The 19,608-nt window shown below is 35.7% G+C and overlaps 2 protein-coding genes across 2 annotated transcripts in view; one reads left to right on the top strand and one right to left on the bottom strand.

The window, feature by feature from the left end:
- Window positions 1–12,151, top strand: part of PPP4R4 (protein phosphatase 4, regulatory subunit 4) — a gene marked incomplete at its 5' end in the record, with an annotated part of 32,913 nt that extends 20,762 nt beyond the window's left edge. The window contains 9 exons of the mRNA XM_010138328.1: window positions 842–986; window positions 1,877–1,918; window positions 2,010–2,084; window positions 4,628–4,703; window positions 5,018–5,098; window positions 5,436–5,529; window positions 5,937–6,007; window positions 6,806–6,941; window positions 12,127–12,151. Coding sequence (XP_010136630.1) covers window positions 842–986; window positions 1,877–1,918; window positions 2,010–2,084; window positions 4,628–4,703; window positions 5,018–5,098; window positions 5,436–5,529; window positions 5,937–6,007; window positions 6,806–6,941; window positions 12,127–12,151 — 745 coding nt within the window. The remainder of the gene's footprint in view (window positions 1–841; window positions 987–1,876; window positions 1,919–2,009; window positions 2,085–4,627; window positions 4,704–5,017; window positions 5,099–5,435; window positions 5,530–5,936; window positions 6,008–6,805; window positions 6,942–12,126) is intronic.
- A 3,103-nt stretch (window positions 12,152–15,254) lies between these two features.
- On the bottom strand, window positions 15,255–18,732 carry SERPINA10 (serpin peptidase inhibitor, clade A (alpha-1 antiproteinase, antitrypsin), member 10). Its single transcript, XM_010138325.1, has 4 exons — window positions 18,024–18,732; window positions 16,315–16,588; window positions 15,555–15,702; window positions 15,255–15,446 (listed from the first exon to the last, which is right to left on the bottom strand). The coding sequence occupies exons 1-4, from the start codon at window positions 18,730–18,732 to the stop codon at window positions 15,255–15,257; spliced, it is 1,323 nt and encodes a 440-aa protein (XP_010136627.1).
- Window positions 18,733–19,608: the final 876 nt, after the last annotated feature.

Raw genomic sequence — 19,608 nt, 5'->3', positions numbered from 1 at the left:
TACCAAACTAAAAGCAGAACCATTTTGTGCATATAGGTTAACGTTTGTGTTTCGTGTCCTTGAGTTAGAGAAGTATATTAAAACTATAAACTAAATTTGTATAGAAACTGAAGTAGCTTATTGCTTTTAACAAATATTTTAATTAAAAGCTCTATTGATACAATATTAAAATTTAATGGAAACTTGAAATAACTCGAAGTCCCTTAACAGCCATTAAAATGAATTTCGTAACAATTCCTTTCTGGATCATTCCCTTTTTGCTGAAGTAATGCACTGTCTGTAGTGGACTGAAACTTAGAAGTCCAGCCTGAGTAGCAAACTCAGCACAAACTGGGGGAGCCTCGAGGCAGAAGCAGGGAGATGGGGTAGGGGGGAAAAGAGCTTTCTTCTTTTAGGAGACAGTAAATAGTCAACTCCTTTTAGACTGTCTGATACACCTCCATTGTTGCAGTTGTATGGCACTGCAGTCAGATCTTTTTTGGTTAGGCTTAGGCTCCTTTGTACTGAGGGAACAGATTTCCAGGGTAATTTAGGTACCTGATAGAGTTGGGTGTGTAGAAGATTTTGAAAATCTAGAGATCTGCATATCTTTCCAGGTTAAAAATGAAAAAAACCAAACCAAAACAAAATCTGTATTGACCTGCAGATACAGGACTGTAGTCTTACCTATGGTGAAGTTTTTGAAAATGAAAATGTAACAGTATGTCGGGAAGCAACAATTTTTTCTGAAAAATAAGACCTACTAACTTAATTATTTTATATCAAATGCTAGCCTGCAATGCAGAAATTAATAATGTTTCTTAAACATCTGTATCAGAAGGTGAATTTTTTTTTTTTTTAGAATGAAGCTATGCTATTTGTTGCCAAAAGTTAAATCTACTCTGAAGATTCCCACTGATAAACATTTACTTCAGCAGTTAGAACTATGTATAAGGAAACTGTTGTGTCAAGAGAAAGACAAAGATGTCCTGACTATTGTAAAAAGAGTAAGCATTTTTCTTTTCCAGTGGCTTTTGTCTTGGGGTTATCAATAAAAGTGAAGATGATCCAAGTTATGCTTTCTGTTCATCCTCTTAGTGTAAGAACAGGAGACTCGAGAGTTCTATTGTCTGTTACGTAATTGTGAACTATTAAAAGAAGATGTAGTGTAGTGCATTCTGTCAAATTTCAGAGAGTTGGTGTTTCCTTGGTTACTTATATTGCAGTTATTTTCTAGTGACTGGGATTCAGGATTTTGGCTCGATGACCATTTGTGAAAAAATAGCAGATGAGTGAAGATAAGATTAAAGTTTGACCCTAGTAAAAATGATCACGTCTTTGAGGAAGAGCTATCTTGTAATGTAAGGATAAAAGATTTGCAGATTTTGAAAGGTTATATATGTCTTTGTACTGCGAATATTCATGAAAAAGTACGTCTTTAAGGGATACCCATGCTTAGTGCAAAAGCCATAAAGTGAAGAAGCTGAAGTAGGTGGCTTCCTTATAGGGCCAGTCTGGAGGAGAGGTTGGGTGAACACCTGCGTGGAGCATCCTGGCTTATTCACAGATTCCTGAGTTGTTTTTGCAATCTTGGTTCCTATGTCTGTGCTCCAGCCACTCATACTTCTGCGCTTTCCTGGAGTGTATTCTGAATTCCATGGAGGGAGTCTGTTAGTCCTTTATTGTGAGTCTCAGCAGGGCTCTTGAGAATAGTCTCTGGCAGTTTTTAACTGCATTTGTAGCACAAAAATACAAGCTCAGACTTAAAATGTTGAGGAAGAAAAGGCATGTTTAATTTTGATTACCACTATTCTAAGCTTTTTATCGGACAGTTTTTGAGTTAAAAGTGTGCCATGCTGTTGAGCAATGATAAATAACGTTTTCATTTTCTTTATAGACAGTGTTAGAATTGGACAGAATGGAGATCTCTGTGGATGCTGTAAGTACTTACTAACTTTAATACTTGTCAAGTACTTTTAATTCCCATTTTTGTGTAGTGATTTTTTGTTTTTATTGATTTTATTTTGAAGTTTCAGAAAAGATTTTACGAAAATGATTTATTGGATCAAGAAAAAGAGAGACAAGAACTTCTGCTTTTGCAAATGGTGTATTTTATCAGTACAATCTGTCCTTTTTACATAGTTTGTAGCTAAATATTAATGAGGCAGTAATTTTAAGGTAGGGGAAGTGCGTATTATGGAGAGACCTGGTAGGTTCATAATCTGTGTGTGGTTTCAGTTTACGCTTTACAATAGGGTTAAGTCCTTCAAAGTAACATAGAACTTCCTTTTCTTTACTACATAGACTTTGCTATATCAATTAGAAAGGCAAACTGAAATTTCTTGAAAAATACTCACGCTTGATGCCCCATAGTTCTAAAATCCAAGGCCTCCAATACACTTTTATGAAATCTTTTTGGGGGAGCTTAGCAATTTGTCAGGCATAGGTAATGTAATGAATAGAATAATGAAACACCTCAGAATTCACATACTGCTTTTGTTGTAGGCAAATAAATTAATGTTATAACTTCTTTGTGCCAAGGAAAGGTGAAGGAGGTTTGTGTGTTACCAACTTTTCTATTTTTTCCAGAAAAAGGAAAGAAAGGCCATTGATATCTGCAGCCTAGCAGAAGGGAGACAGTGCAGGTTTTGTAGAGCAAAAAGGAGCTGCAAGTTACTTAGAATCACACAGAATCACAGAATCATTTTGGTTGGAAGTTGATTATCAAGTCCAGCTGTTAAGTAGCACTTCCAGGTCACCACCACCTCCGTAAGCACCACATCTATATGTCTTTAAAATACCTCCAAGGATGGTGACTCCACCACCTCCCCAGGCAGCCTGTTCAAATGCTTTGCAACTCGTTCTGTAAAGAAATCTTTTCTGCTATCCAGCCTAAACCTCCCCTGATGCAACTTGAGGCCATTTACTCTCATCCTATCCGTTGTTACTTGGAATTTGAAAGAGAAGTCGGCAGAAAGCTTATAAAAATACTTATCTTCAGTCACAGCTGTAAGCAAAAGCCACAGCCGGCGCTTCACCACATAGCCTATGACATCTTCATAAAGCCTAGATTAGATTACTGCAGTGCTCTGTTCTGCTGCCTCCTCTCCAGCCTGAGATGGGAGAAGCTAAGAAGCTGATAGGATTTAGAAGAGGGTGGATTTCATTAGATGGTTCCTCTGATTTCCAGTAATGGAGCTCCTCTGTAGTCAATCAGAACAGATACAAGACTCTCCAAAATATGTCACTTTTTCCTCTTTGGGATTGCTACAGAGGCTACATTTGTGGCCCCTTTGATGTGGATAGGTACTGCAGGCCTTCTCTTGGGCAGCTGATTTTCTTGTTTCATTATACCTGTCTCATGTACTTCCTGCCACATTCCATTAGCTCGAGCCAAAGGTACAACTTTGTTCTCAGGACCTGCATACACATATTCAAAGACTTGAACTTAGCTTTAGCAGTTTTTAGGTAGATACAATGAATGTTTTTATGGTGGAAGCATATAGGTAAAATAGCCTCCTGTGCACTCTACTTTATCATGTATTGTTTGATAACATTATTTTTTACCCTGCTTCTACAGTTAGGCTTTAGAAGAGCACCTGTATTTTTATGATATAACCCGTTGATATGGGCATAAGTTCCGTGTCACAAAAGACTCATTAGGCACTGTCTGCGAAGGACATGCTTTTGAGGAACGGGAGATGTACGCAGACAAGTCCCAAATAGATTAGGAGCCATCAAACCCAGTTAAATATATCCAACTGCTGCAGGTTTTAATACAGAGTGTGTTAATAAGTTTCCTTAATTTTAGTAATTGGCTTAGTAGAAACTATATTCCAGCAACCTTGACCCGAATGCATTACCTTTTTTTTTTTAATTTGGGTAGTAATTGGAATAAAATGAAAAAATAGAATAAAATTATTATGGTTCAGTTGTCACGTTTTATTATGAACATCATACAGAAAATAAGCTAATATTATATTGCTTTTTGAAGTGGTATCTGTTCACCAAGAATCCTGAAGCAAATATTGGCTTTTGAAATTATTGGTATAGCTGGGTTAACACTGTCTTCTCTCAGTGGATGTGCTCTCAAAAGGTATTCTAAGGCTAGCTAATATTACAGAAAGGTAAATAAATTCCTTAGACATGAAGAATTGTAAGACTTGGTTTTGTTTTGCTTAAAGGTTTACCAATGGTAGATGTTAATTTTAGACCTTTAGAAGTTTGAATATATGTGACACACCTTACCTTTTGAGAAAAACTCTTCCATTGATTTGTGTGTTTGAATTAAAAATATTGTCAATTCTGTTATCAGAGTATCAATTTTACAATGACAGCTGCCAATTTCTGTGTGTTTTTAATTAAAAAAAAGGCCAGGCATAATTTTAATATGTTAAAAAAACAAATTTCAATTCAGAGGTTCATAATTAAATGTTTAAGATGTTTAACATTTTTTGCCGTGATTTTTATACAGGACATGTACCCTGATTTCATTCTGAACTATATAATTGTTTCCCTGAATATTCAGTAGGGGTTGTAGAAAGAGTAGAAATTAACTATTTTAGTGGTTTGGAAGAAATTCCTAGTTGAAAATCAATTTATTTCTTTTTTCCCAAGAAATACCTAAGAAAAGTATTCATTTTTTTAGGAACAATTAGAAAAAGAGAAGCAGCAAAATGAAGGAAGATCTACAAATATTAATGATAAAATGTTTGAGAAGAAGCGTAAGTTTATTTGTGTACATATTGTTTGTGCATGCATTACTCTTCTACAAAAGTAGAAGATAAAAAAAGAGACAGTTTATACAGTAAATAGCAGAGTTTTAGAAAGTGACAATAAAACTTTTTTTCTATATTTTTCTAAATATATTTATGAAAACTGACCTCATCATATCAGAAGAAATTACTTCTCTGGTTTTTCTGAAGTGTTAGTAGCCCTGGATTAGATATTATTGCTGTTTACCCCAGGACTGTAATATATTACATCGTCTCTCTAAAGTTAGCTTTTGAGAGAAGTATTTATAATGGACTTTATTTAGGTAGAGACTGTAAAACATCGTCGGTGTTGGCAAAAAGTATCTCTCTCGCTGTTCCTGGAAGCTCTTCTGGTACATCAGCAGGTAAGAACTCTTTAAAAACTCTTCTAGGACACTTTGATCTCACATCAGCAGGTTAATACCCAGCAAAGCTGCTGTTGGCGTTTGTGCACCAACGTTTCACCTACTGCACATAAGAAAAGATTCCAATCCTAGAACTCAATGTGTTTTCTGTGGTTTTTAACTTTATTTTATTCTTTAGTAGATAAATAAGTGACATAAGATTTATTGTTATTGAAGTATTTAAATCAGTTCCTTCAGCTAGCATAGGCTGACAGAAAATGGTATTTAAAAATGTTCTTGATCGTTGAGGAAATGCAATGATATCCATGTTAAAATTTTTTCCTACTTATAATTTTAGGCAAAGAGGACAGAAAATCCAAGTTGGTTCGAAGCCAGTCTTTCAGTACTCAAGCACTACATCCAAAATACAGCAACATAGACAAGTGTCCTAAGTATCTTTTATTATTTTTGGTTTTTACTTAGTAGACAACTGTTATGAAATTATATGCACATGACTGTGAAAGTAGTGATGTGCTCACTGAATTATGACTTAAAGTTCCAGCTTTCTGTTTAATTGATTAAGGTATGCAGTTTTGAACTGAGGGAAGAAATACCATTTTAAGGCATGCTGAGGCCTACAGGTTGTTATTAATTCCTTTTAAGTTAATATATGTCACCTCTTATCATATATTAAAAATACTAATTTCACACATTTCTTAAAGAAATTTCAGCATAACTTTCTCATTTGTTTTTTTTTCATACAAACTCAGAAATAACCTCTAATATTACTAAACAGCAGGATGATACAATTGAGAACGCTTTTCTGTAATAAGCAATTTTGTCTTTTTTGTTTTTTAAGTAAAAGCTCTGCTGCAGGATACACATCTTCGGTATCAGGAATAGGAAAGAGTTGTATGCTATCCTTTAGTGGTAAGCAGGTTATTACATTACATTTTACATCAGTTTTTTGTGGGCGTGCTGAATATATGGGCCCCATTAAACAGGCATATTGTAAGATATCATTCTCCAAAAGAACATAGAATAATAGATATCCCATACATCTGAGCACTTAAGTGCTAAGTCTAGTTAGTCTATTCTTCAGATTTTTTTTTTGTGTTACGCTTTTGTTTAAAGTTACATCTAAAGGTAGTAAAAGTAAAATGAGTTTTGCATTTCTTGATTGGCATTTTGGATGTCATAAAGAGGTTGGTTTTGCAATTTGCCTCCAGCCATTTTGTGTGAGGAAAAGGATATTATGTCTAACTTCTGCTGAATTAGGGGAGAGAAACTGCTGTCTGGAAATGTCTCTCTCTCCGTTTGCCATTCAAGAATTTGGGTGATTAAAGATTAGAACGAGATGAATTGCTTCCTAGAGGAACCTGTTTTTTCCGTTCACTACCAATAGACACTAGACAATTAGCTTAGAAGAGATAGCTAAATTTTAAGCAGCTAAAGATTGGCCACTTAAATTACACTGTTTTCATTTATTAAATGTATTAATTTTCTCCTCCAAAATGTGTCTTTTAAATATTTTCATTTCACATTTTTTCATAAAAATACTGGAAGAAATGTTAAATTAAACCATTCCCTTTCAGAAAGTTAAACTTTTTTATTATTGCCATAGGAAATATGCCACTATTGCTGCAGGAAAAACAGCTCATTCTGTTTAATCGTTATGTAATTTTTTCAGGCAAAATTCTTTGTCTAAACTGCAACTCTTTATTTCAGATGATTCATTCCGGACTCATTCTACTGGTAACAGTGGGAATGCTGTCTTCCCTTCCAGTTCTTCTCGCAACCTATTTAACTCAGCTGACCAAAAGAACAATGGAAATAAGGAGGGTCAGTCCCGAAAGATGAGCATGTAAGTGGTTGACAAGAGGTTAAATCAAGCTTATGGATGACATTTTTAAAGGGAAATCAAAAGAGACATGTAAAATTAAGCCTATATTTATGATAACTCTGCACCCAGATTTTGAAGCACTGAAATAGCAGGGTAGAAACGTAATGCGTGCAATTACAAGTGTTTTTCAGTCTTCCTTCCCTCTTAATTAGTCTTTCTAGTGGTTTCTCCTGCACATTTTTGAATCAGCTGGTACATTGCGGGGAGGGTGAAATGGGACAAAGTGCAGGTTAGTTTATTTGGTGTATAGTAACTGCAGTCACAGTGATTTAGCTGCCTGTAGTTGGAGAAATAGAATGTCTGTATTGTTAGATGATTTGATGTTTCCTTTTCTTTCTTTTTATATGCTTATATATGTTCCTGTATTACTATGTAACAATTTCATCATGAATTTAGAAAGTTGTGATGACCTGCTGGTGCTGCTATAGTTGTTATTAAGGCTGCCTTCTTTGCCTTACCTTAACCATTTGGATAAAATACTTCAGTGCTAAGCATCTCCCCCAAGCTGGTTTTCTTTAAACATCAGCCTAAACTGTTCAACATTTAGCAAGAGCAAAATAAAAGATGAATTTTTTTGGTCTTGTGATAAAAGTGTAACAGTCTTAGAAAATCGCTGTGATGTGTACTTAGTCAAAACTTTGTAGACTGTAGCAGCTAATTCCCTGCAGAGTTCTTTTGCACTGTAACTTGTAGTTCTAAAGTACTGTCATTGGACGAGCTGTAATTTTAGGTGCTCAAACTGAGATTTTTCTTTGCTGTCAGATTCACTTTCTTATCCAAGGCAGAATGGAGAAAGGCAAAGAGGCAGCTATAGCAAGAAAGGGGGCTTGTTTGGGAAAGTAGACTTAAGTATAGTAGTAGCTAAAACGAGAAGCTGAAAAGTATAATGCTAGCTGAGCCTTGGAGATCTTAATAGGTGTGAGAGACCAAAAATGAGTGGGGAGTCCAGAATGTGAGGCTGTGGCTTGGCGGTCAAAGATAATGGAGATGAGATATGAAGCCTGCACCAGACTGGAAAGAGGAATCACCTTGCACTGGTTTGCCGGCTATAAAGAGGAAACAATAGCGACAGCGATATATCTTGAATGGTCCTTTCTGGTGAATTAAATGTCCGTATGAGTACCTATTTTTCCATTTCAGTATTTTCAGTTTCCTTTAAAAAACAAACCAAAACATCCCACCGCCCAGCTTTACTTACAGATAGAAATTAATAAAATTCCTAAATTGTTCAAATAAAACACTCAAAATTTAACAAATGTAAAAAAAAATTCTCTAAACAACTTGCATTCAGCTACTCATATACATTATATTATGATACAGCCTCCTGCTGTGTGATCACATAGGATTTTTTCTACTGGAATTTTACCTCCTTCACTGTAAAAGATAAATTTTTTCTGGAATAAAATCAAGCTTGTCTAGTGACCTATTGTTTTTAAAACTGTTTTCTTGTAGAAGAGGTTGGAAGCTAAGTAGTGAATGAAGGTGCACTGTTTGTGTTGAGGCAGTGATTTTACAGCAGAAGTACCTTAAGGGACCAAGCTAAATTTCATGTGCTAAATATACACATGTATATACATGTGTGTATACCCTGTCTTTACCAGAGTGTAAATATTAAATATCACACACAGTACTTAACTTTAGACTTCTACTAGGTGATCATTAGGTAGTCACTTTTTTCTAAGTGCATGATTTTAAACTCAGGTTAGATTAGTAGACATGCTGACATTTTCAACTGTCTCTGAAGTAAATGGGACCTTTATCTTGAGTACATAAAATGGCATACGGTGCTATATATTTCATAAAATAGAGTGTGACCAAAAATCCATGTCTTTTCACCCTCATCACTATATACCTCTGTTCCCTCTCTTTAAAACCAAGAAATTAGTTCAAATGTTGTAAATCTTTTTTAGCAACCATTGTAGAAATTTCAGTTACTCATTTGTCTCACAAGGATTTTCGGGAAGTAAATGGATTAATATTCACAAAGCAGTTAGGTGCAAAGATCAGTTAGACATACTTTTACATTGCATAAAACTTCCAAATTTCACAGGTTTTTCTATCTGTAAAATAAACCCGATATCTTTTGTTTGAATACAAAGGGACAGAAAAACGCTCACACACAGAGCAGTTTGTACCTTTTTCTTCAGGCAGGAGTGTGGAATGTAAGAGGCTCAGCTTCAAGTCTCAGTGTACCATTCCCAAGTGAATACCTTATGGGTGACTATTTGAAAGTAGGCATCTGATCAAACACAATGACCTGGATGCTCCCTCTGGTTCAGGAAGTTCCTAAACTGTGTAGCGTCAGAAGCCAAGAGGATATATGAGGGGAAGGAAAGCATTTTTGGAGAAAGAAGAGCAGGCTTAGGATGACCTACATTTATTTCTGAATAAGAGTTTTAATGTCCTATGTTCTTATGGGAAAACACATCTCTCGAGTTGGTATAATGTCTGCTGCACTCTAGATTCAATTTCTCTTTTGTATTCTGGCCTAGACTTAATTGTTTTCATAAGAAAATGGAGCAGCTCTATAAGGAGATATTAAGAGATACAGATACGGGAATCGTTGGTGATAGATGCATTCACCCGCGTAACCTCGTTGACCGCAGATATGTTTAAGTGTACCTCTTTTATCTTTCTTTTGTTTAGCCCTGGTGCTAAATATACACATACTAAAATTAAAAAAAAAATCAGCTTCAAGAAAACATTATTTTCTAAGTTGAATGATGGAAAAAAATTATATCCAAATATATAACCAGTTGACGGAAATTACTTTTACTGATAGGAGAATTTGAAAATTGCACAGTGAGAGGTGTAATTGAATAGACTCTCATGAATGAGTGTCACCATCTATGGACTCACTAAGGCAGAAAACTTGTGAGAAAATAATAATGGAGTGTGTATTTAGATGATGTAATCATCTAAATTTACATATGTGCTTGTTAAGCATTGCACTACCATCTCAATTCTGGTGAGTCCTAACTTTTAGTTTATTGGCTATGCAAGATGAATAAGGTAACTGCTAACATGTTTCTTTTTCTAAGTAACTGTGTGTGTTTGTGAAGAGTGGAAGATTGGACAGTAATATGTTGTTTAATAATTAAAAATATCAGCGGGTATAATTAATAATTCTTACTTCAAAGTGATACATGTTTGGATAAAATACTATTTAATTGCTTTTCCTTCAAAACTGCTCTACTGAATATTGGCAAATGGACACTTTTGACAATATAGAGCAGTTTGCAGGGATGAAGAATATCTGATTTCATATATTCATATTGTTCTAGGAATTTTTCAAAACCTAAAGTTGCTTTGATGGAAAACTGAGATCTTTACTTACCATACTCATGAATTCAAATATATTGTTTGTCCAGTTTCAGATATATGTGCCAATTAAAATATTTTCTTTTTTTTGAAAATAATGCAGATGCAAGCAAAAAGTAACACAGTAAATCCTGATCCAGTGCTCACAAGCAGGTGACTAGAAAATCACCATTAGCTTAGGTGTCATTTACTAGACCTTAGGTAATACTCAGGCAACAGAAAATGCAAGAATTATATTAAATAAGCACCTGTATAACTTAATGGTGGAATCTCAAAAGAGATGAATACCCGCTTTAAGCACCTTATGGAATAGCAAGGAATCACAAAAAGTGCTGGGTGAGTATTTCAGCGCACGAGAGACCTTAAGTCAACTTGCAGAGGAAATGTGCTTTTCTGACCTTCTATTGAAGTGTTGCCAGTTAGATCATGCATCATCGTAAGGCAGAAATTGATATGATTCATCAGCACAGCGTTCCATCCAGTAGTCCGGTGTTGTAGTATGATGCTATGTAGTTCTATTATCTTCTTTCAGATGTTGTCATTTTTATAAGATGAAGATACTTTCTTTTAGGATGAGAATTGCTGTTTTGCTTGAGTTTATATTACAGTAATGTGACCAATTCCAATATGCAATTGGTTACACCTGTTTTTCAGAACTTTATAGCTTCATCAGTTAAAATATCCGGTTTTATAGACAGCATTTAAGAATTTTGCATCTTGCCTGTAGACGTAGTTGGTGCCTGATTTTATTTCACTTTCAATCAGAACCCACTGCAAGAATGAGGGGTACAGGTTTTCCATCATGTAAGAAGGGCGAGTACATTTATTGTTGCATTGAAATAAATTTCTTAATAATAAATTGACATCAGTATTTTATAAGATGTCCACAAGTGACCTTGAAGACATCCACACTAGGGTGTGACCATGTTGTAACAATTATACGTGTAAGTATCTTAAAGTAGTGTCTTCAGTTGTGTAATCGCTTAGGAAGTTGAGCACAAGATGAAGTAGTTCTGCCTCTGATCTACTACACTTTGAGTTGGTTACTTACAGCTTCTAGTCATGTTTTCCGTCTGCTGCTTAAGCTGGTAAGAGTCCTGAGGTCTAGCAAGACTGGCATGTGATTTAGGTGCCATTTCTAAGATGGAGCTAGTAGATATCCTAACACTGGTGTGTTATCGTGAAAGGTTCCATCAGCAATATTAAAAAGGTGAAACAGAACAATGTCTTAGTTTTTTTGTAAATGATATTGTAAAATATTGATGCACATACTTCCACAGAGTTCTTAAAGTTATGAAAGATCTCTAATCATTACAGAGTTGTTAACTGACATAGCTACAACTCTGCAAAGCTGAAGAACAGTATATTTAAAGATTAAAAAATTAAGGCTATGAAAAGTACAGAAATTGCCCAAGTGACAACATCCACAAAAGACCTAGAAATAAAACTGTGAAGAGCTCTAAGCTTCTGCTCCTCCCTGTCTCCACTTGCCCCAGGTTTTGTCATGGGTTGAGCTGGAGACCTCTCGCATCATTTGTAGCCATGAGTAGACAGCTAGTACTACCTTAACCATCTCACTTAGAGGGATCTCTGCATGACCTTCTGTAGAAAACTTAGTGGAGAAATACACCCTTCATGTGAAGAATGCCCTCAGAATGTGTCCATCTGGCTTTTTCAGTGGGTGCAGTAAAGCAGCTAGTAATTTTTAAAAGTACAGCAGCTAAGAGTCACATTAAAATATTGTTCACAATAACAATTTATTATGTTATGTTATTTAATAATATAACAACAACATGTTGTGTATCTTTTTTTCTTTTGTATGAAGAAAAAACAGAAAATCAAACTCTTAGATCTGACAGAAAAAGGAAGAAACCAAGAGATTGGTGGAAGCAACGTTCTGATGTGATAAGGTGGGAGCAGCACATGGGATTCTCTAATGCCTGGAGTGAATAAAATGCATCTTGCAATGTTAAAATGTTTTATCTTTTAAATAAAATCCCAATCAGTAAAATATGTTCCGATAAGTAATGTAATGATTGCAGAATTCTAACGTTGTAGTGAAATGTTACAAAATATAACTTCATCTACGTGCTCTTAACTGCTGCAGCTAAAGAGAGAATATTGTTTTCTTCAATTATGACTTCATATAGTTCAGATTCTTGGATTTAGAATGCATATATCCATTACTTAATCGATTTACTTACAGTTTGAGCAATTCTTGATGTATGTTTGATGCAAGAAGGAATTGTTAGGATTGTGAAAAAGTAATCCCACATTTTGAAGAACCTTCAAACCTAATTTAAGACCAAAGTCCAGACCATTGATCAGTCTATAAAAACCATAAACTTCCGTAGCATTGTGCTGTGAATTTGGAGGTAATGTTTTTAAGCACTTCATAAAGTTCATCAAAATCTTGTGTAAGTTTTAAAGCAATCTAAAAGCATATGTCTCCAGATGATATATAAAAAAGTTTTATTTAATAATTTTTGCTGTACAAATACTTGTTTTAATTTTTAGTATTTCAGATTGTATTTTGACTTGAATAATTTATAATGATGAATCTAGTTTTTAATCAGCTGCTATTGCAAGCTATCATGCTTCAGTGATGTCATCTGCATTTGTTTGTATTACTGCTAATGTTTCTATCAAAATCTGTCTGTGGAAAATACATGCAATTTTATTTTAAAAAGTTCTATTTATGCCAGTACTTGAGAGAGAACCTATGAAGCTATTGTCAGCTTCTCTATTTCGAAATGGAAAGCAGCATAAATATATTGATATTAGAAATATGTGGTTTTTAAAATTTATTGGTGTATGATAAAGATGAACTGATCTGTGAATGGGTATGTGTGTGTGGTCACTTTTTATAATGTAAAAATATGAATGATGATTTACTCAAAATAAAACCTAGGACAATGCTGTACATGCATGTTCTTGAAAAGAAATTCTCAGGGCATCTTTTATAATTAAAATAAATAAAAGCATTTACCTGTAGAAGGTGTTTATTTTAAATAGTAATAATGCCAGATGTATGCTGTCATGTGTGAAGTACAAAAAGCATCTTTGGATTTGGATGCAGTGTTTTACTGTCTGAATTCTTAAGCTTCTTACACTACAGTTGGATTTAAGTGTGTTTTCTGTCTTCAGTCACAGTCATTGTTTGGATTCTGTAGAAACACTCAAGTTTTTAGTTTGTTCTGCAGCCTGGCATAGGATTTTTTAAATCACAGATTTCTTTAAAAGCTTATTCAAGTATTATGATGTTTAACATCCAATATTGATGTGGATATACCGACAACCTATGCTGGCTCTCCCCAGGTTCTGCTTTTGTCTCATTCTTGAAAGGAGATACTCCTGGTTCCAGGGACAGTAACTCAACGTGCCAGCTGCAGCTGCACACCCATGGGACACCGCTCAATTTGTTCTCAGTCTGACTTCTGCCAGGGACCAAACTCAGATCAGCAGTACCCAGCTGCAGAACAGGACTCAAAACTGTGTTTGACCCTCAGATGCGTTTTCTAGAGCAATGCAGAACAACCAGTAAGATCAGAAACTTGAATCCAAGCTATTTCTCCCCTCAATAAGCATGTAATGAGTTCTGTATACAGTCTGTCATTTGCTTCTTATTGGTTGTCACTTTTCTGTCATTTTTAACTGATTAATTTAATGTTGATAACGTGCTTCACTCAGTAATGGTACTATGTATTAAATTCCTGCTATGTAATCTTTAAACGCTCTATTTAGACATTTTTTGGACCGCACATCTTCCTTGTACAATGATGCTGGTTTCTTGTGTATACTTCCATCAGTCCTTCACACTACAGACCTCCTTCCCAGCAGTCTTTTGTGGGGTTGCTTAGTTCTGGGTTGTTTCTGTTGGACAGCAGCAATACTTTTGAATGCTTCATAGCATTGTTTTTACCTGCAATTCAGAATAACAGCTGGAGGTCAACTCTACAGTAATAATGGAGTGGTTCTCTGGAGCAACATTGCTCCTATTAATCATTCAGAGGCAGGAAGGAGTGATTCTTGATCATTCTGGGTACATTCATACTGCACTGTGGAGTTAGGTTAGATGGACCTTCATAGTCTAGTCAGATATTGCAGTCTTGCTGCTAAATCCTTTTGTGAGTGGCTTGCACCAGTGTCTAGGTTGCTGTGGGTAGACATCTAAACCAACTAGACCAAAGTCTGTCTTAGCTAAGGCATTAGAGTCATTAGTTAAGTAGTTCATCCTGATGAAATTATTTGTATTATCTAGATGATAATACATGCAGAAATTCTGTTCTTAAAAGAGGCCCAGCTTGATATTATGAACTAGTACAGATTCAGAATTTCCAGGTTCAGAATACCCAGGTTATTTTTCAGAATTATTTTGTCTTTAGTAGAAAGTGTATTTTAAAAGCACATGAATCATGTACCCTGAGAAAATGAGGTGGTTTGTACTCTGAATAAACACTTTGAAAGAGGTCACACTCCAGGCAATGCAGATTTCATGTTAGACTCAGTGCAGTTCCTACAGTAGTAAAATAAACATCTTTAGACAGAGACTGTAAGTTCTCTTTTGGGGCTTGATCCTGCTTCTGTTTTTGTAAGTAGCAAAATTCTGCTAACATTGAAAACAGTCGGCTCCTGAGTCTCATTGCAACAGAAGATAACATTGAGGAATGTCAACCTGCTCTGCTTGGGAATGAATTTCCCGAACGTTTTGATGTATAAATCTCTATTTTTCATTCAGACTTACCACTAAAATGTTGAATTTTGAAGGTTCACTTCTGTGGGGTTTTTTTAATTTGCATGTTAGGTTTTACAAGGCACATTTTTTCACTTTGTGCCTTAGTGAATTTAGCTTGTTACTTAGGCATTAATAAAGCATTCGCATTTCCATATTTCACTATATTTTTATTCTAATGTAAATTAATAAAATGGAAATAAAGCCTCTGTTATCTTTATTCACATTTCTGTTGGATCAACCACCCTGCCAATGAATAGTAATGTCTTAAAAGTTTCTTCAAAAATCATGAAAAGGAATGGTCGGTTCACTTTGATGACAGGAGGCACTGTCAGTGCAGTTATTTCTGAACCACTAGCTGCTGTGGCCTCAGTTCCTTCCTCATCCACTTCAATTACTGCCTTTTGGACAACCTGAAATGCAATGTAGAAATAAAATATGTGACAGAGATAAATATTAACATGAAGAATGCTTTTCAAAGTGCAAGGCATTCAGTTGAAGTAGGCTTCTATTAGGGTTACCTGTGAAACTGCTACATATCGTTGATCTGTGAGATGACTAAGATCTGCTGTACGTGTGAAGAGATTTTTAATTCCAAGAGCATGAAGCAATTTCTTCATTTTGTACTTTTGCTCTAGTTTGAACTTTGGAAATGAAATATCCACTTTTCTGTTTGGAAAAAAAAAAAAGTTTAATGCAAACTTGGACTATATAGTAGATCACTTGACTGCTGAATTGCACCCTGCACAGGAACTAAGCTTTACACAGAAAATAATTTCCTTCTCTGTATAAAACACTTTCACTAGCCCTTACAATGCCCTGATACCAGGCTGATCAGTGAAAAGAATTGTCACTTCAGGAATCACATTTCACAGGAATAATTTGGGTTTACGTTTTCATACTCAAATTTATCCATTACTCTGCATTTCCACTGGTAGGAGGGGTTTATGAAATAGACTGCACATCTAGATTTGTTGTGCGCTTTGTCTGGCAGTGTGAAATTTAAGGAGAGAGAAGGTCTAAGGAAGAATTTGGAAAGAGTAGTTTGTCTATTCGCTCAGAGACAGACATTTCTAATGATGACAAGCCACAGACTTGTCACCTCAGAGCAGAAGCTTTCAGATGCCACTTGGGCTGTAGGCAGGCCATTAAAGGACCTCTACTCTGAGGTAGTAATTCCACAGAGATGACAGCATGTGAAGAGAGTTAGGAAGACCAGCTAGTCTTTGTTTTGCTTTGTTGCTTTGCTGCAGTAAATGTAAAAGACATCAAGGCCAATACCTGGGTTTCATGTTTCCAAGCCAGGATTCCACAAGCTCTGTAGTCAAATGGTCTTCAAGTGAAATGTAATCTCCCTCCTTTTCTGGGATGACAATCAGCATGTGGGCTTTCCCTTTGTAGGGTAGCTTTATCACAGTGCATCTTAAGTTCTCATCAAAAGTTGAATTAACTTTATCTGACTTGAACATCATGGGTACCTGTACGCTTCTGTATTTGTTTATGTGGAAAGTCTCCATTTGTGTGAATTTGGAATTAAACGGGTAGACCCACTTACCTGAGGAAAGAAAGAAATTATGTGCATTCAGACTTGTTCAAAAAAATGTTCAGAAACTCTTAATATATATATATATGTATAGAATATTTTCTGTATCTAGTTAAAGTGGATGTCAGATAAGTGGATGACAATTGCAGTATATTTAGTTCATGTTCTTTAAATTGTTAACAGCAGGAGAAGGAAGTAATCCACAAAATAGACTCCTTCATTTGCAGGGAAAGAAGGGAAATATTTTTCTAAGGTTGATTAGTTGCCAGTCAAGTTCAGAACTGATATTCTTTTTGTTTATTTAATGCCATATGAACATCCATCTTTTATCAACACATCACCCTCTCTGAAATTCTCTGCCAGCTGTTCAACATCCTGTTTTTAAATTAATTATACAGTATTTTGGATGGGGATTCAGCAGTGCACTGACTTGTAAGGTGCACTGGAATGTGACCTCTTCTGTACAATTGATTCTGATCTCTACTGTTGCTTCCAAACTTAGCCACAACCATTCCTCTTTTCTCTGATTTTATATCAGGGAAAGTAATCTTGGTATTGGACAAACTGCACTTTTTTAAATGTGAGGCATGAACTTAGTCTCTCGGGAGGCTGCATAGCTGACGGGTAATTTTCTTTGTTCTCATGTGTGCGTTTATTTTAGTGGGGTTTCCATGGATGGCATCTGCTGAGTGCTTTGGACTGGAGTAGTGGCTGTGACTGTGAGTTCCCTGCACAACATTCTCCTTGTCCCCTTTGTCGCCGTAGCTTTTTACCTAATGGGGTGTCTCTGGCTTCTGTGTGGCCGTTTCAGAGTAAAGGGTGAACTCTGGCTCCCTGTCATTTTCAGGACCTCCTTTTGGAGTCCCTTATCTATATTCTAAGCCAGTAGTCAGGAAGACCCCAACAACAGGAAAAGGAGCATGAGATATTTGGCAGTAGAGGACCTCCCCACAGAACAATCTCTGCCCATCACAGCTATTTCTTTCCCTTACCCTGTAAAATAATATAATGGGGTACTTGGGTTCCTCTGGGATCTGAAATAGAAAAATTATTTTTGTTTTCATGATTTTGTATAATGTGTAAAATCAGTGATTTTATGCCCACTATCCAGCGTTCAAAAGGCTATCGTGATTAAGGCTTTTTAATTTTAATTGGTGAATGAAAATTATAAATCCTTTTTAGTCATACAGAGGGATTGTTCAGAGATGGATTGAGATAGCTTGATGCAGGGCTTTTGTTCTCTTTGAGACTGTTGTATGGAAGAAAGCATAGAATAATTGTGGTTCCCTATAGTGAAAAATAATTTCTATCTAATAAACCTAATAGAAGAAAGTAAATCTAGATAGAGATATAGAGAAAATCTGGATTCATTTAAACTTCCCTAATGTAGCTGGAGTCCTGATTCCTGTAACGAATAATCTTTTTGCAAAGTAAAAGCAACAGTTACCTTTAAAGACAATGTAGTCCACAAGCAGCAGTTTATTATGGTGGTCAAGGTCTTCAAAAAGCTCTGGGAGTTTTCCTTGTGTTCTTTTGTTAATGTTTTGATTTATGACAAATTTTGCCTGTGTAAAGTTTTGAAAGTCCACACTCAGGAATTCCATATCAAAGTACTGCTTAGATAAATTGAGGAAAGACTCCTTGAGTCTGAAGTCCTTCTGGATAAAAGAAAGAGTACCTTGCACAAGGAAAAGCTCTTCATTCATTGTGATGTTATCTTTCAGTTGTTTAAACAAAGCCGGTAAATGATGGCAATCCACTCCGTCCTTCAAGGCATGGAGGTTTAGACCTTTTACTATTTGTCTGTGTGTTTCCCCTTTGGCTGCCAGCATATATGCAGTCATGAGAGCTGATACAGAAAGGGGAGAGATGATGACGTTGTTGTCGTGTGTCATTGCAATTTTTCTGTAGAGGTTAAATCCAAAATTCGCAGTCTTTTCGGTAAAGTTATAAAGAGTGAATGCTTCAAGACCCCAGTTTTCAGAAGGCTTAGAGATATTTTTATGATGATGCCACTCTTCAGAAATACTGACATTTGTATTTGTTTCCAAGGTATTATTCTCCTTTTCCTTCTTTGGAATTTTAGGTTTGTAGCCAGCCTTGATGACTTCCACACATATTTCACTTAAAAGAAGTAGGCAAATTCCTATTTTCATGTTGACATTCAGAAATGAGCTCTTTTTTTTTTCCTAGTAAAGAAAATGGAGAAAGGGGAGGAAAAAGGCAATACGATGAACAATTGCTTTTTAGTTTATTCTTCTATTCACCATGCAAAAAGTCATAGCTGTAGCAAGCTGTCACAAGGTGGTCTTTCTGTGTCTTCGGTGTATATTCTCTAAACCTGAGATCTGATTCCTATCTGAAAGGTCAAATCCATGAGAGAACATCATTAAGAACATCTTTCCAACATCATTAAGAGAATCCAGAAGAAGTATCATGATCTTCTGGTGTTGGCAGTTTATGTCAGAGGTATTTCACTGATTTGCCTTGCTATCTTGTAATTCCTTTACAAAACGAAACCAAGATTTCAAGTGCAGTATGAAGCTCAAAGATGAAAAATCGGCTTGTTGGACCTTTGTGAGAGCTTTTGTATTTGTGAGATTGAAGTTGTCTCTTAAGCAGAAGAGTTCTAGGCAGCATGTGGTGGAAATTGCATGCTTGCCTTTCATAACTTCATCTCACTGCTGCTATAGGCTGTTTTTTACTCTGTTCTGATCGTTCTGATCACAGGCCATAGGATTCTCTGTTCTTTCATCCTTCACTGTCCAGCAAATGCTGAAGCAGGTTTGTCAGTGCTCTCGCCTCCCTGGAAATATGTTTCCATGTCAAATAGCACAAAGATGAAACAGTTGTTCTGTGCTCTAAAATACAGCATTTTACACAAGTTGTGATTTCTGAGCAAAGTTAATAAAGGGTCTTTCATCTGTCCAACAAAATATTTCGAGAGAATTGATCACATCTTACAGAAGGCCTCAGGCAAACTTGAGCATAAGACATTGCTTGTATGAATTTTCACATACAAATGCACTTTT

The sequence above is a fragment of the Buceros rhinoceros genome, unplaced genomic scaffold (assembly GCF_000710305.1).
Source record: "Buceros rhinoceros silvestris isolate BGI_N320 unplaced genomic scaffold, ASM71030v1 scaffold1246, whole genome shotgun sequence".
NCBI lineage: Eukaryota > Metazoa > Chordata > Aves > Bucerotiformes > Bucerotidae > Buceros > Buceros rhinoceros.
The sequence above is the reverse complement of the archived record's forward strand: the minus strand, read 5'-3'. Positions and strand labels throughout refer to the sequence as shown.